At 34.3% G+C, this 26,611-nt stretch overlaps 1 protein-coding gene across 1 annotated transcript in view; it reads right to left on the bottom strand.

Annotated features, from left to right (window-relative positions):
* LOC133330231 (uncharacterized protein DDB_G0271670-like) overlaps positions 1-19,498 on the bottom strand; it is a 32,286-nt gene extending 12,788 nt beyond the window's left edge. Inside the window, exon 1 of the mRNA XM_061538694.1 lies at positions 19,390-19,498. Coding sequence (XP_061394678.1) covers positions 19,390-19,498 — 109 coding nt within the window. The remainder of the gene's footprint in view (positions 1-19,389) is intronic.
* Positions 19,499-26,611: the final 7,113 nt, after the last annotated feature.

A 26,611-nucleotide genomic window follows, 5' to 3' on the forward strand; every position in this document is an offset into this window, starting at 1 on the left:
TAAATCTGGACCGATTTTCAGGAAACTTAACACACATCATTCTAGACCTAAATCATTAGGCTGTACCAAATTTCGTGCAAATCGAAAGATATTTAGTGACTTTTGTGCACCATTTACCTTTAATCGGACAAATATATATATGGGAGCTATATTTAAATCTGAACCGATTTTTCCCAATTTCAATAGGGTTCGTCATTGGGACGAATAAGTGACCTATGCCAAATTTCATCCACTTCGGATCATAAATGCGACCTGTACTTTGTTTACAATTTAACATGGACAGACAGACGGACGGACATGCATAAATCGACTTTGAAAGTGATTCTATGCATATTATCAAAAGGAACCATGTGTCTATCTCGTTTCCTTTTGCCTGTTACAAACGTATACACAAAGACATAATACCTTGTACCACAGTGTGGTGAAGGGTATAAAAATACCTCCACGAGAACTGTTGAAAGCATTGGTTCTCTTGAGGTGATTTTCGATACATATTGGGCGGTATCATCTGTCTACAAATAGGAAGGGTTTTCCACCCTTGTTATGGCATCCAAAGTATTTATTAATACGTCCATCTTTACTATCTCCAAACCCAAAAATAACCCAATGCGAGAAGAAGATATATGTATCCCTATCTCCATATGACTTGTGGCCAATAATCATTAGTTAGTTAACACATGTTAATAGATAACCTACAATTTATTTTCTGTTAATTTATGCAACCATATGCATTATTTAAAGCAAACACTTTTAGGGTATATTTATGGACATATTCACCTGTTTGCAGGACATGTAATGTGACCTGAGAGACTTAATTGTGTGGCCATATCTTGTATATCTTAAATTAAACTTATAACAATAATTAACTTCAGTTCATTGAAAACATATACACTAAATCAAATACAAATAAAATGTGTATGTGAGATGGTTTGTTTGTTGTATATTTTAGTAAATTATTTGTACAAATTTCTAGATTAAACAGACAATCTAAGAAAAAACATTCATGAAAACAGCTGTTTCTTTTTGTCAAGAAATAAGCCATAGTTGTCAATTGAATTTGAAGCAAATATGTGGTTTTGTGGTAATGTCCGTATGTGGTATTAATGATTGTTTGTTGGGCGATGAATCGTATCATAAATAACAAGGATAATTTAATTTTAGACAGGCTAAAATTTAAAATGTTATACCGTATAATTCTTTTTTGTTGTTTATTTATTCATCAGATTCTCAGAATCCCCCTTCGAAAGCAGAAAGGTTTGGTAAAAAATATTACGATATGCAACTAATGGATCGGATACTTCATTAGTTTCGTGTGAAATTTACAAGTTTTCAAAATGTTAAGCATTTATGGATGAGGTATTTAGAAGTAGTGGACGGATCTACCAAATCCTTAAAAATTATAGAGATTTCAATTCGTTCCCAGAATTTTAGAAAATTAATTTTCTGTTAAATGTTTACAATTTTGAGAGGGAAGCACCAAAATAAGGGTACCAATATTGCCTATGTTCGAACTTGATGTCGGAAGAAATTTGTGCAAAGTTTTAATAAAATCGATTACTGAGAGTTATAGTGAACACCAGGCAGCCAGATGGGCAGACATGTGAATTGACTCCAAATTTCCTCAAACGAATTTGGTCCTAAGAAACCAATATTTCAATTTTAAATTTTATGTTTATTTCTCGTGTGGTGAATACACTTATTAACCATAAAGCTGATGGTATAATCATGACCTTGGCAGGTCATTAAAAACATATTTTCATTCAGGCCATGTCATGTTAAAAAAAAACAGATATTAAATCTCCTGGTCTTGTATAAAACTTGACAATTTTTTATGACCCTTAAGAAATATTCTTCAAAGATGTTATCTTGATTTAGTTCATAAAGAATATATTCGTTGAAAATCAAAGCTTTTGATACTATTCTCTAAAAGCATATATTTTAGGGGATAGTTTTTCAAGGACCAAAGTTCAAAAATTGTCAACAAAAATATGTGGTTTGTAATGATTTGTAATTTAGAGTTTTGTCTTTGAAAAAATATTTATGAATCGTGAAAAAATATTCTTGGACTTGGAAAATTGTTATTTTAAAATGCAGGGCCTTAAAATCCTCGACTTGTATAGTCCTTGAAAAAATATAAAAAGTACTAAATGTGATACCAAAAACCGGTCTAGAACTCTGAAATTTGGATTGGTGGTCGCTGATGGAGTGTAGGATAGGTGTAGCAAAGGGTTTTTCGGAAATTCGAACTATAACTATCCGAAAAGTACTAAAATGTAGGGGAGACTGGGGCACCTTCGGCACATTTTTTTTAGAGATCTATATCTCAGGACTTATTCAACATATATAACAACTTTATGGCTGATTATTGTCCTCTGACACTTAATTATAAAAAATAGTACCAAAAAGATATAAAAAAATAGTATTAGTTAAAAAAGTTTACAGTTTTGTAAAAAAAGTCAAAGACTGTGCCCCAACCCGGGGTAGCTTCGGCATTTGATGGGGCACATTCGGCACCATAGTTATAGCCGGGTAATTGTCATCGCTTTCAGTCTGGTTGAAATTCTGATCCTCTAAAGGCACTATTTGGTTTTAATACGCGACACAATGTTTGAATTTTAGGGCTATATTTTCTAGCGGCGGACGTTGAAATCTCAAAGTCGCACACACCACCAGAAATAGGGGTTTTCTATATTTTCGTTAATACAAGCAGTTTAGTCTTATATATGTAATTTCGAACCATATTAAAGGATTATTTTTAAAGCCAAACTCAAAAACATTTTAAGGAAATAATATTGCACTATCTGTATATGGCCGAATGTGCCCCACTTTAAGATGCCGAATGTACCCCGAATGTACTTTTTATAGTTTTTTCATTTTTTTCGATCAGTTTTGTAAAAACATTATATTTTTAAATATTTCTATAATAATATACATCGTAGTTAACAACTTTTATATAATATTGTCTTAAAAATTTCAAAAGTTTTATACACGAAATACTTACGAAATGAAATTGAAATATTACAGAAACATTTATAAAAATACAAAAACCCATGTATCTAAAAAAGCTTATTAGCTAGAAATTTCAAACTTTGTGTCAGTTATTTATTTCGATACTCGATACCTATATATCGAAACTAGTGATGTACGGTGAGAGCTTCATATCGAAAACGCGAATGCCGAAGGTGCCCCGATGCCGAAGGTGCCCCAGTCTCCCCTACTTAATTTGATACAAATTCGTAGAATGTGAATGGATAGAGCTAAAAAATTTGAAATGTGGAATTCGAATTAGGGTTGAGATGTAGAGTCTATTTAAGAAGATGGTTTTGAATGAGTGTACTCATGTGTACGAAAAGTACTATATGGTACTATATTTGGTACAAATTTAATCTATACTAATAAAAGAGTAAAGTGATTGACTGACTGATTTAACGATTCATCAAAGCCCAGACGAAACGGCTGAAGCTAAAATTAAAAAATCACTTTAATTAAAGTCCAAAGGTGACAGATAAGGCTGGGTTTTAGGAAATTTCGAACTAGAATCGTACCAAAAGTACTAAAAAGTACTAAATATGGTATCATTTGTATTTGGATTGAGGGTAACTGATGGAATGTAGAATAGATATAGCAAAGGACTTTTTGGAAATTCGAACTATAAGCATCCAAAAAGTACTGAAATGTACTAAATTTGGTTCAATTTCGTAGCATGTGAATGGATTGAACTAAAAACTTGAAATTCGGAATGCAAATTAAGATTGAGAATTAGGGTCGTTATGAGGAGAGTTTGGAAAGCGTGTACACATGTGTAGGAAAAGTACTATATGGTACTATATTTGGTACAAATTTGATTTGGGGGTACAAATCGAGCTGGAATCCTGAAAATTGAAAGTAACATTAAGTGTAGGATTGGCATATGTACACAGTTTTGGAAATTTTTACTTATGTGTACGAAAAGTACTAAATCGTACTATAATTGGTACAATATGGATTTGGGTGAACCGATAGAGCTGGAACAATGAAGTTTAGGATCATTGTAGGGATGTAGGATTAGGGTCAGGATTCAATTTAACAAATTAATACTTATGGGTACTATATGGTACTAAATTTGGTACATTTTTATCTTAGGTGAACCAATAGAGCTAGAATCATGTACTAACGTGTACTAAGTTTGGTACAATCTAAATTGTGGGTGAAGCGATAGAGTTGAAATCATTAACTTTTGATTTAGGATCACTGTGGAGGTGTAGAATTGGGGTATGTAGGAAGTTTTGGAAATTTGTACTATTGTGTACTACATTTTGTACAATTAAAATTCTGGATGAACCGATTGTATTGGAATCCTGAAACTTGGATTTTGGATCACTGTGGGGGTGTTGGTTTCGGGTAAGAAGGAGGTTCTGGAAATTCGTACTACTGTGTACTAAATTTGGTACAATTTGAATTGTGAGTCAACTGATAAAGTTGGAATCCTGAAACATGGATTTAGGATGGCTGTGGGGGTGTAGGATTGGGTTGTGTAGGAAGTTTTGGAAATTGGCACAACTATGTACTAAATTTGGTACAATTTGAATTGCGGATGCACCAATAGAATTGGAATCCTGAAACTTGAATTTAGGATGACTGTGGGAGTGTAGGTTTGGGGTAGGAAGGAGGTTTTAGAAATAAGTACTACTGTGTACTAAATTTGGTACAATTTAAATTGTGAGTAAACCGATAGAGTTAGAATCCTGAAACTTGGATTTGCGATCACTGTGGGAGTGTAGGATGGGGTATATAGGAATTTGGAATTGTTACTACGGTGTACAAAATTTGGTACAATTTAAATTGTGGGTGAACCTATAGAGTTGAAATCCTGAAACTTGGGTTTAGAATCACTGTCGGGGTGTAGGATTGGGGTATTTATGAAGTTTTGGAAATTCGTACTACTGTGTACTAAATGTGATACAATTTAAATTGTGGGTGAACCAATAAAGTTGGAATCCTGAAATTTGAATCTGGAATCATTGTGAGGGTGTAGGATCGGGGTATGCATGACGTTTTTTTTTTTTTTTTTTTTTTTGGATGGTTGAACAGGGTACTTATGGAAATAATGTGTGCTAAATGGAAAATTTGGATTTGGGTGAACATTTAGAGCTCGAATCATGAAATTTGATACTAAATGGTACTCAAATTGAATTTATGGTCGATGTTAATACACGTTTAAATATTTCCGACATTCGCTAACGAAGTTGCGGGCATATGCTAGTATATTCTCTACAAATGCAGGACCTTTTATGACACTTGACAAATATTTCACTTAAATTAAAGTCTTTATGCGATCCTTGAAAAGATATTCGTTAAAAATATGTTGAAAAATCTAATCCTTACAAACGTATTTATAAAAGCTCTTTACAAGATCCTGGAAAAAATATTTCTTAAAAACGAAGGGCGGGTCGTTGAACAAATATTCTATATTTACAAATATTATAAATGTTATATATTTAGGTCCTTAAGGTCAATAAATAATAAATGGCTTTGTTGAAAAAAAATAAAAATCTGTGATTGTATTGTCTCCGACAATTTTTTTATAATCCTTGACTTCCTTGACAATTTTTTACAATCTATGCAACGGCCCATAAAAAACATTCACTTTAAAATAAATTTAATTTAAGGTATCTTTAGAAAATATTCTCTAAAAATTGAGGTCCTTGCACGGTGGTTGAAAAAATATTCCTTTAAAATCTGCGCTTGTATGGTCTCCAAAAAATAATTTTTTAAAAATCTACGCTTTCTATGGTAAACAAAAATTATTTGTTTAAATGTGTGAATTTTTTTGTAATGAAATTTGTTAGGGGTATTCCCATCGCTTTAGCTTTAGAATGCCTTACATTAGATCTCCAGTTATCTGAAGTGATAATCATATACATCATAACACACACACACACATAAATAAATCAAACGTAATTTTCGCATGAATTTTAAAATGAAATAAATCTGACCAACATTAATGGCCCCATATAACATCAATTAACTTTCCGTGTGTAAGGACAATTTTAATTAATTCATTTATCGAAAAACCGCATAATAGTCCGTGGGTTATAGGCGGCCTGCCTTTCTATCCATCCAACGGTTAATTAGGAACAATGCCAATTACTTTGCATTGCCAGCTAATGATTTAAATTAGATGCAACATGAGAGAGAGAGAGGCAATTTTGATGGTATATCTAATTTTGAAAATTCACTTGAATGGCGATTCGGAAATGTTGCAATTTTTCCAAATCATTGATTTCAAATTTTGTGGCCATGGCAATGATGATGTTAGCAATGGGTGTAATCAATGTTATCCATACGACAATTTACCACTGAACATTTTTAATTATCGATGGTTAGATGAAATGGAAATACAAAAAAAAAATTAAAAATATATTCAATAGGCAAGGCATAGTATTTGTATTTTAAATTTCAATGACACAGCATTTAGAGAAAAACTATTTCTATTAACTATATTTTTTAGATTTTTTTTTTTAAATTACGAAATCAATTTTATGCGACAAGGGATTATGAAATTCTTTATCACCTTTTTCCACTTGAAATTCTTTGAAAAACAAAAAATCACATTCAAAACACTATTGATTTCCAATTGCAATGAAAATTCCACGAGCTAATTGCTGCGGTCAGATAGCAAACACGTAGGTGGCAAGTTAAACGTTGACTGTCATTTCGAAATGAGTAGGCAGCATTTTCGGTGGGATCAAATTATGTTTAAAACACGTGCCATATGGGATATTTCATACAATATGACAAACTAATGTTCATCAGTACGTAAATTTTAAAAACAATTTTTTTTCATCCTCTATACAGTTTTTTTTTTACCATAAAACACGTGGATATATAAAAAATATGTTTAACAAATATAATCCTTTATTTGAATATTTTTGTTTTCAAAAAAAAAATAATTAAAAAATTATATATATTTTTTAAATAATATTAATTAGACAGCATTTCTGTGTATTACTTTCTTTCGGAAAATGTATTTTCACTAGATGCGTATAAATGTATTTCAAATCATTCATAAACAAAAACAATGCTAATTTGTGACGTCATTTTAAACAAATGTTGATAATTATGTTTATATATTTAACCAACCAACCACCTACACACTCGTTCGCTCACATAACACCCATTTGTATAATCTGATGATGTGATTATTTTTGTTGTTATTATTTTCCATTTGGGGTTTTCATTCCAATATTCAATACAATGTTTATCGGATCATCTCTAATTGCCTGCCGGCAATGGAGGATAATATAAACAATATTTGTTTTATTTACATACATATATACACATTATATAATTATTATTGTTTAGTTTATAATATATATATATATATATATATAAACCAGTGAGCGGAGCAGTATAGTCGGATGGGGCCGACAATATGATACCCTACACAACTACCACGTAACTCTAACTTTCTTCGGTTCTATATTATGAGCATGGGAAATTTTTCGCGATATTTGCACCCTCTTGACCGATTAGAGATCAACAGCACATCTTCCTTACACTGACATATTTTCCGAATATCCCAATATTCAGTACTGCCCTTCTAATTACTTGTCCAGATTCCCTTCACCGTGGGTTGTGTTATGATTTTCGGCTTGTGGCCTATATATTGACTCTAAAAACAAAACACAAAAAATTTAGTTATCGGTCCACTTCATCCCAAAAATTTAATCTGATCATCACTGAAAATTATAGGTTGTCCTTGACCCCATACCTGGATCCTCAAGGAAAATTTCAAAGCGATGAGCGCTATATTTCCGCCCTCTATTGTGGTAATGTATTACTAAATTATATATGAATACGTAAGCACCTGTAAATATTTAAATTTAACTCCCACATCCCAGTACATACGCCAATATAATTGGTATTTAATTTAAAGGCCAAAAATACTCTTGGATATACTATCAATTTCTCGGGTGCTTCAGGAGTGAATATATATGCCATAGATACATATAGAGTAGCTGACTTAAAGGACATCTACTATCAAATAGCTATTCTCAGAAGCATTCCCTGTAAACGTTGTTTAAGTCAGCTATATCAGAAGTCACTACTTGACTCTAGCTAGGCCTAGAGGCCACTCGTGAGAAGCTTGAGTAAAGAGCCTGTAACGTCCTAATTTTTCACCAAAATCCATATATTTTTAATCCAACAAAAAATATCGAATATATTCTTTACTAAGAAAAGGAAGGTGACCGTAAAATGACTCAAAAGCCGGGTTTAGTTGGTTAGGACTCTTAAATGGAGTCAATGTCAAAACAAAATTTGCTGACCCTCTGTTCTTTTTTCTAACTCAGGTCAGCAATAGAAGAGATTACTAGCCTCGTACTGTTTTACAATTATAGACCTTAGATATCACAATTTCAGAATGAGTATTTTAATGCTTCTTTACAAAGTTGTCTACTTCGGAAGCTACCTGTATACAGTTCTCCTTACTTCCTCACTTCTAAAGATCAAAATACCTTTGAGATCAAAATACCTTTTTTGAGATCAAAATACCTTTAAATCAGATGTCCTCAAAAATTTTCGACTGGTAAGGCTCTTTCTAATCCGAAGAGGCCATATAAAAGTCGACCAAGGCGATCGGCCGAGAATATCGCTGCCGTACGAGCCAGTGTTGAGAGGTCCCCAAGAACATCCCAAAAACGCCGTTCTCAGTAGTTGGGCATGACTCGGTCCACTTTACAACGGATTATTCGCATTGATTTGCATTTATTCCCGTAGAAAATTCAATTGACGCAAAGAATGTTGCCTGCGGACAAGCCTCGTCGATTGGTATGGGCCCAAAGAGTCATCGAAATGGCCGAAGATGACGAGCAATTTTGGAACAAAATTATCATGTCCGATGAAGCCCATTTCACATTGAATGGGAACGTAAATAAGCAAAATTGCCGTTTTTACGCCACTAAAAATCCTCAGGAGATTCAAGAAGTGCCTCTTCATGACGAAAAAGTCACAGTTTGGTGCGGCGTTAGTGCGAAAACGGTCATTGGTCCGTTTTTATTCCAAAATGAAAATGGCCATGCTGTTACCATCAATCAGGAGCGTTATCGCGACATGATGACCAATTTGTGATGCCAATTATTCGTCGAAAGCGTATGAGACAGTTCTGGTTTCAACAAGACGGCGCTCCACCGCACACAAGTTGCATAACAATCTATTTTCTGAAGAATTTGTTTCCGGGCCGTTTTATGTCGAAAAGTGGTGATTTGGACTAGCCACCGCGTTCGCCCGATTTGACGCCGCCTGACTTCTTCTTTTGGGGATATTTGAAGTCAAAGGTTTACGCTAACAAGCCAAGGACCGTAGAGGAGCTCAAGGACAATATTCGTGAAGAAATAGCCGCTATTCCGGCCGAAATGTTGGCAAAAACGATGAAAAATGCAGCAAAAAGGGCACAATACGTCATCAACGCCAGAGGCGGCCATTTGAGAGATATCATATTCAAAAATTGATGTAAACAAATCTACTTGGAACAAATTAAATGATTAACATTGCCAACCGCCAAATTTTTATTTTCTTCTTTGATTAAAAAAAAACATGGGTCCATCGAATATGGGCAACCCTGTATATATCACTGTTTTATAATGCATTAACAAAACAAATTGAGTGCAATTCGAAATTTCAAATGCTCAGTTGATAAAATATCTTCTTACAAAAAATTTACAATATAGGTCCTTGTTTTGACATAGTCCCTATATACAGACCGACCCTCCACCCACATAATTTAATTTTTACCTGTTCCATATTACTCTTCTCCCACTTCGCTTCATTGAGTGTCATATTTACGATGACAATCACGAATTTGTATCTTACGTCAAAAAAAAAAGAAATAAATATAATTGACCACGTTGTTTTGAAATACAATAACAGCAACAACACATATTTTCCCTCAAAAATATATATAAGGACCAATATTTGTTGTGCATGCATCATGTCTGGAATATTAAGTATGGATTTAAAAAGGGTAGCATATTGTGGTGAAGTTTTGGCAAAAGCTGTTTTTGGATAGGTGATTTTTTATCGCCAAAGGAAGGAAGACAGGAAGGATGGATGGAGGGACGGACGAAAGGTGGGCAACCATCATCGTGTCTGGCATATTAATGTGTTGTCATTAATGTTGGTATTTAATATTAATTAGAATTTTGTTGTCTGGCCTGGAAGGCTATCTTCCATGCTGGATTTCGAAGCCAGCCAACCAACCAGAAATTGAGTAATTCCCAATTTGATTGTACGCACACACACACACTTATATTGAATAAAATAAAATTAAGGAGAATTTTTAACCATATGTTGTTGTCGTTTTTCTTTTACAGTTGACAAGATAGACTGTCTTCTCTTCACCATCACCACCACAGTCATCGCATAATCATCATCCTCACCATGATTGTAGTGTGTGGGCGTTAATATTTGGCCTATTAGTTTTGATTGTGGTTTGGTATTTTCATTTTTATTTTGCCAATTGCGCCAAATATTTGAGTGTCATTGCATCTGTTGACATTAAATCTTTATAGGCAAATAATTTTGTGGTTTATTTTCTATTTAAAAATAATAATAATATTTAATTAACAAACAAACAAATTACAAACAGTGGTCGGCATATTTATTGTGAATACTTTTGTTAGTTGATTTATTTTTGGTTATGGATCGTCTCAAAATTTCATAGTAGGCCCGATTTAGCTGCTTCTCAGAACACTCACTTTTAAAGAGCAGCTACATTTCGAAGTAAATATTTTAAATTAATAGTTATACTCTTTAAACCCACAATTCCTCTAAATATCAAATTTAGTTGGACTGTGGAAGTACCACTACCACTACAGAATAGGCGAATTCATCAGTCGTATAAGTCATTTCTATCAGATTCCATTGTTAAAAAGTAACCGGTCACAGTTTCATGATACACATGATCTTAAAAATCGCTGCTGGTAGTATACGGAGTAGCTGTCCATAGGAGTATTTTTGGCTTCCTTGGTCTCTATTATAAATTAACTGCCTTTATAGACCTCTAGTCTAAAGTAGACTGAGGTCAGCTATATCAAAGCTCTCGGATATAGAGTGGATAATCTCACAGGTCACTGACATTATAGGTCTCATTTGAAATTTAAATTTAAAATGACACAGAATCGTTGTTTGGGGTCTATAACAAAACATGGAACTGCAGAGTAACTGATTTTAGAAGGCAATATACCCTCCGAATTCTCTCGTAAAATAGATTTTGTAGTCAGATACGATAGGTTACCTTTGGTCAAACTCTACTATAATCCCCAAATTCAACAATTTGAGAGTAGTTGATTCAAAGGACTCTTCCAACACAAAGTAAGGTACATCAGAATGTTTAAAGAGTCCTCAAAGCCCCTTTAAAGAGCAGGTGACTTCTGAAGAATATAATATACAATTAATATAGTTATAGATTACCTAACCTCAGTTGTCGATTTGAGGTCAACTATAGAAGAGTTTTTAAATATAGCTAGTCTATGTGTTTAGATTTAATAAAATTATAGGATAGCTGAGCTAAGATGTTGCTGTCCTCCCGGAATTCTATTCAGGGACCTCAGATTCAGGTCAGCTATATGAGAGTTTTCTAGCTCTGCTTTGTTTCAAAATTATAGACCTTAGATATCACAATTTCCGAATAAGTACTTCAGAGAAAATTGACTTCAGATGCTACTTTTATACAGCTTCTAAAGATCGATATACTTTTGATATTCTTTTATAAATCAGATGTTCTCAGATGCTCAGTTATACACATCAAATTCCGATTTTACAGAGTAGTTAAATTCACAACATATTTGGAGTGAGATCCCAGAATAGGTGGTCATAAAAAATTTTACCTCAACGTAAATGACTTTAATAACGAGTAATTGCTTTCATAGGTCTTTATTAGGGAGTAGATGACTTCAAAGACATCAACTATTAAATAGCTACATTCAAAAGTAGCTATTCTACTATCGTGTAACTGCATTAAGATTCTACTATTAGTTAACTTCAGGGGCTATTTTTTTATAACACTGACTCAGAATCCTCGAAGATTTTTGAGGCTAGCAACATCATAGTTTTCTATTATAAAGTAGCTTACCATCGATCCCAATATTACGTATAACCAGGCAAGTCTTATAGAATAGCTGGTCAAGAAGATAGAGACCATAGAGACCTTCAATATACACAATTATATCTACCATCTAATGACTATCCTCAGAAGTCTTTTTTTTTATAAACTCTGAACTCAAAATTTACCACCTGAGAGTAGCTAGGCCCAGGAGCCACTCGGTCAGAACTCTTATGTACGGTCAATGTCAAAACATGGACTAAATAAACATGTGTTACAAGCAGTGTTGCCAATTTAGCACTTTTAGTGCTAGATTTAGCACTTTTGAATCTCGTTTAGCACCAAAAAAATTGATCTAGCACCTAGCACATTTTTTAGCATTTTTATTTATTTAATTTTTATTTGTTGGAATAAGTTAAAATTTTGGGTATTATTTCGATTTCACATTGACACATTAAAATGTCCCTATGTTTCACGCTATGCTTTTAATGTTCAATGTAAAAAAAGTGCCAGTACATTTGTAAATATGTATAAAAGTTCGAACGGCCAGAACTGTTTGTACCCTGCACCATGTGGAGTGTATTAACATTTTCTCAAAAAATGGTCGGGTACTTCATACGCTTACTATAGCATCGCCTGCTAGTAGGTTGTTTATTAGGTAAAATGAAAAACCAAATTAAGAGCAAAGTAAAATCCTGGACCTAAATCGGAAAGGAGAAATGAGTTCTTTATTCATCGGGAATCCCGAATACCAAATTGTAGCCATTTCAGAGTACCGAAAATAAGTCGCGACCCACTTTATAATGGGGTTATGTCAAAAGATGGGCCTACACTTCGTCGGGAAAAGGTTCAAATCCTTAAAGAACACAAATAGGATAGAATCTTCAAACGGGGGTATGTCCAAATATAGACCTATGTAGAAAATTGCCCGCATAAATATATCCTACCCTTCGAGAATACAGATAATGCGTCTAAAACCTTCCACATAAAGGTGGTAGAGCAGTACTTCAATATGAGTACATGTGCCTTGACAATTTCTGCATATATGCCATTCTCCGAAACTCCACAAAAAATTAAAAGTTTCAAATTATAGTCAATTTGATGAAAAACTTGCTCGACGACTCCAAAATGCCTTTCTCTAGGGACTACTTAGAAACATAGACATTTTTAAGAAAGCAACATATCATATTTAGGGGAACCCCTCGGTTTAAAAAAAATATTTTGTATTTTGATTTAATTCTAATCTACAAGAAGGAAATTTCAAGTGAAAATCTCAACAACTCTTGAAGATATAGCCGATTTATTGTGCTAGCATTAAGTGACGGCAAGAGGGCTTCTCAAACTTTAAACGCATTTTTCACCAAACAGCGTTTTTGCGAATGGCGGGCATGATAACTCAAAAACTAATAATTCGATCGATTCCAAATTTTCAGACGTTTTTCTGTGAGTGTATAGCTATCGTATGAACTAGGATAAATTCAATCTGTCTAGATCTTCCTTAAAAAAAAATAGGCGATTTTTCAAAAATATTTTTTTAAAGGTCCGTCAATTTGTTGATTTTTGAGCAAAGCCAATAATCCTAGTTCATACGACAACAACATCAAAACAATAACAAAAAAATTTGTAAATCATTTTTCTTTTTCTTTAAATCTTCAAACATATATCCGGCCCATTGAAAACCTTGAAAATTTAAAATCGGGAATGGGGGTGGCGATGTTCCCTTAAAGTCAAATCCTCTAATTTCTCTTATACAATTTTTAGCACTTTTATTTAGCACTTTTTAAATTTTTTTAGCACTTTCTAGCACTTTTTTAAACAAAGTTTAGCATTTTTTATCAACAAAGTTTTGGCAACACTGGTTACAAGCCTTTTCTATAAACGCTATTAAAGTCACATACATCAGAGCTCTGTATTATAACATAGCGGGACTCAGAAGTCACTATTTGAGATGGGATTTATATCATAAAATTAACTAAATAAAAATTTATCACGTTTATAGAAAACGCTTCTAAGGTCAGTTACATCAAATCTCTGCTTCATAATATAGCGGGACTAAGAAGTCAATGCTTCAGTATTGCTAGGATCAGAGTCCACCACTCGATCGGGACACGAAACATGGAATGGAGTCGATTTCGAAAAATTTTGCTGGTGGTTTTTGATTTATAGTTTAAATAACTGAAATTCTAAACCAGTGAGCGGAGCAGTATAATTGGACGGGGCCGACCATACGATACCCTACACAACTACCACGGAACTCTAACACTCTGCGGATTTTTATTCCGAGCATGTGTAATATTTCTAATATTTTCCGATTAGAGGTCAACAGCACCTCCTCCTTACACTGCCATATTTTGAGAATATTTCTAATATTCAGTACAGACCTTCTATACTTGCACAGATTCCTTCCACCGTGGGTTGTGTTGTGATGTTCGGCTTATAATTGTGGCCTATATATCGACTCCAAAAAACACAAAAAAAATATGTTTTCGGCCAACTTCATCCCAAAATTATTATCTGATCGTCATCGAAAATTATAGGCTTTGTCCTTGACCATAACTGGAACCTCATTGAAAATTTCAAAGCGATCAGCGCTATATTTCCGTCCTCTAGTGTGGTAATAAGTTACTAAATAATATCCTGAAAATATTTACGTGTAAATCCCACATACGATAATATAGTTGGTATCAAATTAAAGGCCAAGTACTCCTCTTGGATATATTATCAATTTCTCGGGCCTGTGTCATTTAGGAGTAAATATATACGCCATAGAATACAAATTTTGTCATTTTTCACACAAAAGTCAGGGTCCATTTGATTCGCTAAATATTGACCGATTTTTATCAAAACAGGCATGCTTATTCTTTGGCCCGATCCCCTTCTCCATGTAAAAATTCGCCATATTTGGGCCTCTGGAGCGACAAGGAAATCCGACAAAAATAAAGTTTTTGGTCCATTTCATCCCCTAAATATTAACCGATCTTTACCAAAAACAATAGGGGTCTTCATTGGACAGAACCCATCCTACATGCACAATTTCGTGAAGATTGGTCCATAACTGTGGCCTGTATCGTGTTTACAAGTTATAATGGACAGATGGACGGTCACACATGTCTAAATCGACTCAGCTAGTTGAGATATGACGATCGGTATACTTAAAGGTGGGTTTAGGACCAATATTTCGCGGCGTTACAAACTTTTGGGGCTGCACAAAGCTATAATACCCTGACAACATATTTGTGTAGGGTATAAATACCGTTTTAAAAAACACGGCTAGGTCCGAAATACCGAAAGTACCGCTGGACATTTTCAGGAGGCATTTTATTCTTTGGAAACTGGGAATAACTCTTTCTAAACAATCGGGTCCATCAAAAAAAAATTCCTAAAATGGGTATCTCCATTATATGAGAGCAATATAAAAAACCTTTATATGAGAGCAATATAAAAATTAATCTATATTGAAAATGTTTTGAAATTACAAAATACCATACCCATTCCGGAGGGTATAATAAGAGTACACCTTTAAGCTATATAGACCTGGAATCATTTTCCTTGCTCTACCACCATCTTATATAGAAATAAGATTAAATCCTTAGTAAAAAAAATAATATCGCCTACATAACTAACCAATTTACGAAATGTTTTGACATCGGGGACAACATACAAAAATGCTTACCCAACAATAAATAAATTTGAAATCCAACACTTACCTGAAAATAGAGAAAACACAGTTTAATTAAATAGAAATTCATAAATATAAAACAACAGATAAGTAAATAACAAAAATAAAAATAAGGGCCTCCGAGGATATATCAGATTTTTTTAACGACGTTAATGCTTTAAATTGCAAATAGTTTATAAAAAGTTGGTGTTAGTGGTGGTCATTTCTGCCTCAATTAGTACACCAAAAATCGTTTTGAAAATATAAACAATTCAAAAAAAAAAAATACAACACTACAAAACACAAGAGGTCTGCAATTAATATAACAAAGTCCTAATATCCTACAGAAATAAAAGCAAACGCAGAGACCTAATTGTGTTTAATTTTTTTTCTTTTATACATTTACAGTTATTCTGATTCAAATCTTTCAAATCACATTGAGTACTCACGTAAAGTCATCTACCAACCACATTTCAAAAAAAAAAGGAAAATGAAGTGATTCCGAGTACTGTGTGCGTACTGCATTTTGTAGCCGTCCGACAAATCTGTGACGTAAATCTTGATGACACTGTCAGACGCGCGTACTCACGCACACACTCGTTCTCAGCACGACATCCGACAATATGGAAACACTTAAAGATTTAAAAAGTTGAAAACATTTTGTTTTCATGTTTGTTGTTGTTGTTTTTGTTGGTGTTTTATGATTGTTCAGTCTGTTGTAGATTTTGATGACACATTTCAGACAAGTTACTCACTCAAAAAAAAAAACACACACACGCACACAATTTTAAGTGGCGATTGATGGTGGTGCTAAACTCACCCGTGATGTGAAGAGAGTTTTCCGTTTCACCTATTCGTGGCAGTGACAGACACATGTGGTTATACGTATTTAATATATTTTCTCTACCGGTTCAAAGGAGGCCTTCCATAGGTAGAAGCGTATATACTCGCATTTCTAGGGTCCAGAAGTTCTGATAATCTTATTCTATCTAGAGTACTACTAGTACTTTGCAACAGGTTTGTGGCTAGAAGACATCCTCATGTCTTCAAGGCCTCCAATACTAACTATAGAAGATTCTCTCTCTCTCTTTATATAATATTTTCCATAGAATTTGCATAGATAGGTAACTCTACCAAAGATCGTCTATTTATATGTAAAGTGCAATATATACAATGGGAAAGGACCTTTTCAAAACATGAAAATTTAAAGTAGATGAATCTGAAGATATATACAAAATCCTTCAATATAAATGGCTTTAAGGTCAGTTACATCAGAGTTGTCTACTAAAAAATAGCTGTGTTCAGATTCCACTATTTCCGAATAACTGACTTCAAATGTCGCCCTACTACAATGATACTGGCTTCTGAGGCTTATTATATCTAATTGGCATGACTTCCGAACACAATTTACAGATATTCTATAAGATCAAGACCATTTGCTTTCCTATAGACGGAAGCAATGTCTTCATTAGCGAGAAGATATTTTACAGACACGCATATATAAAAGTCCTCCTACAGATTTTCTCAACAGGTACCTTAGAGATATAGCATAAGGTACGTTTCAAGGCCTGAATTTTTTTAAAATACTAGCCTTACCACTACTATCCTAGCAACCATCCAAGACCACAACTATAAATGAATTTTAGTTCAGTTGAATCAGATCAGATTCCATTTAGAAAAACTTAAGTAGCATCAGATTTGACAGTTTCATTGTAGGTGTCTAAGAGGCTTGTATTATACAGCTGGTCTCCAAAATCGCTGCTGGTAGTATTATAAAGGTGTCAGATGCCAGCTATATCAGAGCTCTTTGCTATACAATCTGGTCTCAGAGGCCACTAACATCATTGGTTACTACTACAGTGTAGCCGACTAATATTCAGTACAGACACAAGAGTTCAATAGATAATATCAGAGTCATCTACGATAACCCTTTTACCACTTTAGATATCTACAATAAAGGTTTATGACGTCAGCTACATCAGTCTATAGTTACTACTGAAGTTACTAATATAGAAAATCTGGTACTGCAGATGAACTGAATTTGGAGGTATTTGTTATACATCTGACCTAGCAAGTCACTAATACAAAGTAACTAGCCCAAGATTGACCATCTAAATGGTACCTGACATCCTCCTGATTGATTTCCGTCTTTATAAAAGATTTTGTTGTGTAACCCTCAGAATTGATCGCCCTACGTGATTCTAACTGGCCAAGTGTCCAGATTTACAAAAGAAACATGAGACCATAACCTTCAAAGTGTTTGTTCCACGGACAACTATCACTACATAAGTCGTGCGCTACTGCTTCTCGAGTCACTAGTCACCAATACTTGAGGAGCTGACACAGAAACCTTGTTGACACCCTAAACCACAATAGGCGAAATTATGGTCCGCTAACGATAGTGCAACACAATGGAAAACATTTAATTATGACAGAATGTCGACCTGAGGATGCAGGGTATAACCTCATGACCCCCGATAGATAACTTAGATGAGTATGTTGTCGGTGCAATGTCTGCTTGGATGTTACCAAAGCAGCCATCGGAACCCAGCCATGTCAGGAAGGATCTTCATGATCTGCGGAAAGAAGTGGAGAGTTAGAAAAAAAGGTACTGTTTATAAATCAACAGGCCTATTAAGCAGAATTGTATTCACACTAATGCTATTAAGGAAGCGTCTCGAGAACACAAAGTTAACACAATTTTCGGAAAACACCCGCAGCTAATAGTATTAGGTTTTTTGGGGAATTGAAATATGGATTTCGTAACCGCTTCAATGCGTAATGGATATGATTTTATGACATGGATGGATATGGATCTGCCCGGTATGTGGTAATGGTGCATATGACATTTTACACCTTTTCTACTGTCCAGCCACATTTACTCACCAAACTCCTATGTGCCCAACTTATACAGGTCGCAACCTTTTTGAGCCTGGAGTTGGAATCAGTATCAGATTAAGCTTAGAAACAAATACATCAACTTCTATAGAATAGCTCGTTTCCACGACAGGAACGTCTACGATCCGAAATGACTTCAGTTTTACTCAGCCCAATTCTGTAAATGTTACAACTAGGGTCTCGCCTGTAAAGTAGTTCGTTTCGGAGTTTACTAAAATGTATCTGACATCAGAGGCGCATTGTGCTGCTTACCTCATATATCTGTATTACTAAGTGCATGTCCTCCGAGGCCTCTAAAATTCACATAGAATATGTTGCAAAAACATTCTATGAATAGCAATCCTTCTATGCAGGTCTCCTATTTTTATAACATTTTTTAAATTTTTATTAAAAATAGTTTTGAATTCAAGTTTTAGGTTCATTTTACGCCGTTGTGTGAAAATGTTATTAATTGTTTTATTAGTGATATGTCTTCCTAATGCAGTTTTTAAATAGTTTATTTACATTATTATTATTTTATTTTTATATTTTTACTTTGCCCACCATTTCATACCACTGTGCAGTAAACGTAGGTGAATTCTGCTATTTATTTGTTATTAATAATTTTGTTTGTTTGTTGATTATTACTTGTTCTAGTTGTTGCTGCTGCTATGAAGTTGAGACAATGTACATGAGAGTCTAATGCTGCTGTCACCGATGCTGTTCAGTTCAGTTCATTTCTGTTAATTCTTGTTAAGTTGTTAACAAATACCCTTGTTCCCATTTTCCACATCAACTTTTGGGGTTGTTACGGGTGGTGCTGCTGCCACTACCACTGCTGCTGCTGACGTTGATGATCTGTTGTCATTGTCTGTTCCCATTTAGACGGATATTTTTGTACGGTACAACAAATCTAAAATCGTCATCAGCAGTAGTAACCTCATCAAATGGCATACTTTTAAAGACCGACTGGCCGACGACACAAATACATAGGTGTACCGAAGAAGAAAAAAATAAAAAAAAAATTGGAACAAACAAAATCTGACGATGCATTCCATGTGTCCATTTGAGCAATCGATTATCAATCGACAACAAGGAGATTGATTTCTCTTTTTTGCCCAGAGATTTTTTTCGTTGAAGGTATTTCCAATGAGAAAAAAGCAACAGCAGTTAACTGTTGGCCCATTTCCGCCATTGAGAGCTGTTTTTCAGATTAGGCAGATTAAAATTCACCAGCCACAACAACAACTACTCACATTTCTTTTGGTTTTTTGTGAAAGTTTTGATTTTCATTTTTTGGCAACAATCACCACTTAAATGTGTTTTTCTTTTATTATTTTTTTTTTCCGTTGTATGCGTGTGTTTATGTGTAAATTTGTCATTTTTTATTTTTCGGTTTGTTAATGTCTGCGGAAGACGAAGTGTCGTCAGCAGTGGCATTCAAAATTCGTATATTTTTTAATTTTTTTTTCAATTTTTCCCCATCCTCTGCTCGATGAGGTTTATAATCTTTGATTTTATACCCTTCACCACACTGTGGTACAGGGTATTATGTCTTTGTTCATATGTTTGTAACAGGCAAAAGGAATCGAGATAGACCCATAGTTCCTTTTGAGAATATGCATAGAATCACTTTCTGAGTCGGTTTACGCATGTCCGTCTGTCAGTCTGTCTGTCTGCCTGTCCATGTATTTTTGTGAACAAAGTACAGGTCGCATTTATGATCCGATTTGGATGAAATTGTCATAGGTCCCTTATTTGGCCCAAGGACGAACCCTATTGAAATTGGGAAAAATCGGTCCAGATTTAGATATAGCTCCCATATATATTTTCGTCCGATTTAATGTAAATGGCGTACCAATGTCCCTATATATCGTTCGTTTTGCACGAAATTTGGCATAGCGTAATGAATTATGCCTAGAATGATGTGTGTCAAGTTTCCTGGAAATCGGTCCAGATTTAGATATAGCTCCCATATATATTTTCGTCCGATTTAAGGTAAATGGTACGCCAAAGTCCCTAAATATCTTTCGATCTGCACGAAATTTGGCACAGCGTAATTAATTACGTCTAGAATGATGTGTGTTAAGTTTCTCGAAAATCGGTTCAGAATTAGATATAGCTCCCATATATATGTTCGTCCGATTTAAGGTAAATGGTACACCAAAGTACCTATATATGTTTCGATTTGCACGAAATTTGGCATAGCGTACTGAATCAAGTCTAGAAATATTTAGATATAGCTCCCATATATATTTTCGTCCGATTTTATGTAAATGGTGCACCAAAGTCTCTATATATCCTTCGATTTGCACGAAATTTGACATAGCGTATTGAATTGATACTAAAATGATGTGTGCTAAGTTTCGTGACAATCGGTTCAGATTTAGATATAGCTCCCATATATATTTTCGTCCGATTTTATGTAATTGGTGCACCAAGGTCCCTAGGGTACTGAATTAAGTCTAGAATGATGTTGCTAAGCTTCGTGAAAAGATCCATAGCTAGGCCGATTTACACAACGTACTGATGTAATATAAATTAGTCTCTGGCAAATTTCCCTGAAATCGGTTCAGATATATTCTACATATGTTAGGATACATATGTAGAATGTACCCAAAGTGGTGAAGGGTATCATATAGTCGGCCCAATCCGACTTTACTACTTACTTTACTGGTTTTTTAATTTCTTAATAATTTTTACTATGTTCAATAGAATTTCATTCCAATTAAAGGGAACTCAGTTTACCTGCACCATGTCGTCTTTCCTTAATAAAAATCATATTGAGAAGTTTTAGTTGAAAAATTGGAAAATATGCCATCTATTCCGTATACATACGGATACGTAAGTATGTATGTATGTGTTAATATTTGAAGCTCTGTGTACACATGCATCTCATATAGTAGAATGATTAAATGTGATTCATGTTCTTTGAATTGGGCAATCGACAAGAATGCACCGCACCGCCAAACATTTTATAAATATAATCGAAATAAATTATAATGAGATGATGATACTGGGCCATTATTAGTCGAGTATAGAGACAAAGTCAAAAGAAACAAAAAATATGTATGTATTTTTTATTCAAATGTGAAATATTTCATTTCCGCTTTTGAAATTAAATAATAAAATTAACTTGGGAGTCCGCAGAGTCCAATATAATAAAGAAACTGGCTTCAGAGTGTGCTAATATGGAGAAGTTGGTCTCAGGAACCTCCTCTGGTCTCAAAATGCATTCGCTGGTCTCAGGCGCCACTTCTAAATTATATGTGGACTTCAATCGCTACAATATATCATGTGTTGTGGCCTTTGATATAAATTAGGTGGGATTGAAAATTCGTCTGGAAAATCACTGGCCTGATTATTGTTCACTAAACTAAAGGTAGCTGAGGTTGGCCTCAAAATGCATCTGTTTTTGATTCGCTGGTTTCAGATGCCACTTCTATTGTATATATGTACTCCAATCGCTATAATATAGCCCAGATGACTTCACGGGACTCTGCTATATATTTGCTGGACTCGATAATTCTTCTAGAAAATAAATGACCTGTAAAATATCAACTAAAAGAAAAAGTATCTAAGGTAAGTCTCATCAGTCGCCTTCTGTATTGAATTAGCTGGCCTCAAGATGCATATATTTTCCTGGTGTCAGATGCAACTTCTATATTATAAATATGGACTTCAATTGATTTAATATGGCCTGGATAGCTGCAGAGACCTCTGATATAAATTAGCTAGGCTCGGGAATTGTTCTAGATAAAAACTGATCAGTATAAAGTTCACTAAACCAAATGAAGTAGCTGGCCTCAAAATTCATTTATTTTAGATTCGTTATATATTAGCTGAGATCGAAATAACTGGCCTGAAAAATGTCGCTCTGTATTGAATAAAAAATCATCTATATTAGATTCGCTAGTGTCAGACACCACTTCTATAGTATATAAGGACTTTGTAAATAATGTGTCGTGGCCTCTTTTAGAAAACAGCAGCTAAATTTAGAATAATAAATTAACTGCACTCAGAGAGCAGTTTTTTCAGAGTACCTTTCCCACTACAAGAGTACCTGACTTTAGATGCCACTACCATAAATCAGTCATCTAAAGCCTTTACTATATAAAAATCCGTTTCAGAAAATTTAGATTTCATTCAAACTTTGCCACTACCATAAATCAGTCATCTAAAGCCTTTAATGCATGATGAAATGATTACAACAGAGTCTTAGAACCAAACTCAAAACGCGGAATAAATCAGATAACTATTTTAATATAAAAAGGGGGTTATATGGGGACTACTACCAAAAAGAGGGCGAATATTAATAATTTTTGGTAGGGATATTTGTTAACATATACGACTACAAAATACCAAATTACAGCGAATTCGGTTGAAAACCGTGCTCAAGAACCGCAAAATACCGAAAATTGGAGGGTACCCTTATATGGGGGCTACCCGAAAAAAATTGACCTATATTTATAATTTTTAGTGGAGAGAATTGCTTCGCAATAAGAGCTCAAAGTACCAAATTTCAGTGAATTCGGTTGAAAAACGGGCTCAAGAATCCCAAAATACCGAAAATTGGGGATACCCTTATTTGAGGGCTACCCGAAAAAATGGACCTATATTTATAATTTTTTGTGGAGAGATTTGATACCCAATAAGAACTTAAATGTCTAAATTACAGCCAATTTGGTGAAAAAATTACTGAAAACCCCCCAAAAACTGAAAATTACCGTTATATGGGGGCTACCAGAAAAAGTGGACCTATATTTATAATTTTTGGTGGAGAAATTTGGTATCCAAAAAGAACCCATTTTATCAATTTTCAGCGAATTCGCTCAAGAACACGAAAATACTGAAAATTTGGGGGTACCCTTATATGGGAACTATGCCTAAACATGGACCGATATAGCCCATCTTCGAACTTCGAATGTGCCTGCAGACAAAAGACGACTCTATGCAAAATTTTGGAGATCTATCTCAATTCGTTTCGACGCTAGAGTGATTACAACAGACAGACGGACATGCTTAGATCGTCATAGAATTTTACGCTGATAAAGAATATATGTATATACTTTATAGGGTCGGAAATGATTATTTCGATGCGTTACAAACGGAAAAACAAAACTAATATATCCTCCATACTATGGTAGAGGGTATAACAATAACTGGCATCAGATTTCACAGGCTCGCATTTTACAGCTTGTCTAAAAAATCGCAACTGTTAATATTATAAAGGGGTCTGAGGTCAGCTATATCAGAACTCTCTGCTATAGAGTAGCTGGTCTCACCGGTCCCTAACTTCATAATTTACTAATATAGTGTAGCTGACTAATATTGAGTACAGGCCCAAGAGGTCAGTATATATCATCTACTGACCTCTTGGGTCTTGTTACCATCATAGATCTCTACAATAAAGGTTTCCTATACTGTTATATAACCGATCCCAGATGCCTTTTCTAAGGTGTAGATGGATGGCTTAAAGTGTTACACCTCAAAAGTCTTCACTATAATTTAGCTGACCTAACAACAAAGATTATTTACCCCGCAAGGACTTCACTCTTTAGAGACTGTGCTCAGAATTTGCTATGGAGTAGACATACTTTTTTTATTTAGAAATGCCATAGAAGTTGCCCTCAGAATTTTTCCATTATATCCCCACAAACTGGCTTCAGAGTGTGCTAATATAGAGAAGTTGGTCTCAGGAACCTCCTCTGGTCTCAAAATGCATTCGCTGGTCTTAGGCGCCACTTCTACGTTATATGTGTGACTTCAATCGCTACAATATATCATGTGTTGGTGGCCTCTGATATAGGTCGCCTGAAACTAGCCATAGATTAATTAACCTTAGAGACACAAAAATAAGTTGTGGCAGCAAAACTGGTCACAGAGAAGTTGACAACAAATTAAAAAGTAGTCAACCGTGGGTGACTCTAAGATCGAAGGCCTCTGCAACAATATAAATGGTCTCAACATGATAGGCAATTGACCTCTTAGGACATATACTAAAAATCTGCAATATAATTTAGTTAACCTCAGAGAGAGAAATTATACTATAGTATAGCTGACCTAGAGATTATCTATTTCAAAATAATTGTCTCCGTTATAAATAGCAAGTCCCTAGAGGACCTCTACTCAAGACATGGCTCATGGCCACCTGCTATAATTTATAAATGTGGCATATACTGTCGATATCCCTTTGTTACAATTCCTTAAGACCAGTTATTTTATGGCAAAATTTCGGATATCTGCAATAGCCAAAGCCAGATGCTAAAAGTCCTCTACTATAAAATATTTATACTCTGAATTTTATCTCGTATGAGGTCAAAAGATATATATATATATACCGTGTAAAAGAGTTCTCTATAGTCAGATGCTCGAAGTTCTCTACTATGAAATAGTTGTCCTCTGAAGTCTCACTACAGAGAATCTGTCTTCAGAGGACACTACAATAAAATCAGCGGGCTTAATAAGTCGTCTACTAAAGAATGGAAGAAGGACTAAAGTCTTTCAGAGGACTATACCTTCAATTCAGAAAATCCCCAATATAGACCTTCAGAGGTCTTTTCAATGTAGCATGACTTTAAAAATATTGAATTGAAAAAAAATAGTACTACCTGCCTCTATAAACTTTATCTAGTTTATAGCATATGATGGCGACTTTCTCTGTGGAGATTGAAATTATTTTTCATATCCTTTGCTAAACAAGAAATAAATGTAACAGTGCAGCCTGTAATGGCATCTACCATTATTTACGAATTGTGTCTCTTTTAGTCTCAACGCTTGAATTCTTTTTTTGCTTTTCAAAATTGTGTTCAGTAGTAAAACCTTGAAAGTTTATTGATCCTTTTGAAGCATTGCAAGTCATAAGCAGCGTACACAAAAACTCATCATCATATAAGTTCGAGGCGTGTGTGCGAGAATTCAAATCATGAGTATCTATGCGAAATGCACGCAAGCAACAAACGAAAAAAAAATATGACGAGACAAATTATGACACACCATAATAAAACCAATGCAACAACTATAAACAAAATATGAATAATGATTTTTGAGCGTGAACATTAGTTGTAGAAATAATATGTATATATTTCAAGGGGTAGGAGAAGCGGATATTAACATGGTAACCTTAAAAAATACAGTCTCGATTTATGAGAGACTTTACATTATAAAGACAGAATAAAACAGTTTGACTCAGGGATACCTGTAACTATGAGTATATGATTTTAGATTTCAGAACTGTACATAAATTGGACTACTTTTAATAGGCTGTGCTCGAAAGAATCAGATATCTAGATTCAGAGGTCTTCATTATTAACTAGTTAACACCCATTTAAAATTCACTGGTCTTACGACTGCTACTTAGAGGCATATATTATGTGATCTCAGAGAACAGTTGACTTCATAGGCCACAACCACAGAGTAGCCATCTAAGGTCTCTACAATAAAACAATTTTATGTCAGCTATATCAGATATATAATTCTAAAAATGAAAGCTGTGGTCCTTTATTTTTTTTATTAAAAAATAGTCCTATCCTTTAATTAAAAAAACTACCCCCATCGTCCTTTAACTTTATTAAACTTAGCCAAAACCTCCATTGATTTTTTAAACTGGATCAATAGCCATTTATTTAGAAAGAAATACGCCTATAGTTTAGAACAAAAAAATACCCCAAGTCCTTAAATTAAAACCAGTAAGGAAAGTAGTAAAGTCGGACCGGGCCGACTATATGATACCCTTCACCACCTTGAGTATATTCAACAAATGAATCCTAACAAACGTCGCATTTTTAAAAGACCAGTAAAATGAAACTGGATCCATAAACATTTCATTCTGTAACCGATACTAAATTTTTCATTTGGTTAGATATAGAAGCTATATCTAAATCTGAACCGATTTCAGGAAACTTAACACACATCATTCTAGATCTAATTCGTTACACTGTGCCAAATTTTGTGCAAACCGAAAGATATTAAGGGACTTTGGTACACCATTTACA

The sequence above is a fragment of the Musca vetustissima genome, unplaced genomic scaffold, assembly GCF_032173495.1.
Source record: "Musca vetustissima isolate MV318-11 ecotype Yass unplaced genomic scaffold, APGP_CSIRO_Mvet_v1 utg9944, whole genome shotgun sequence".
In the NCBI taxonomy this organism is placed as follows: Eukaryota; Metazoa; Arthropoda; class Insecta; order Diptera; family Muscidae; genus Musca; species Musca vetustissima.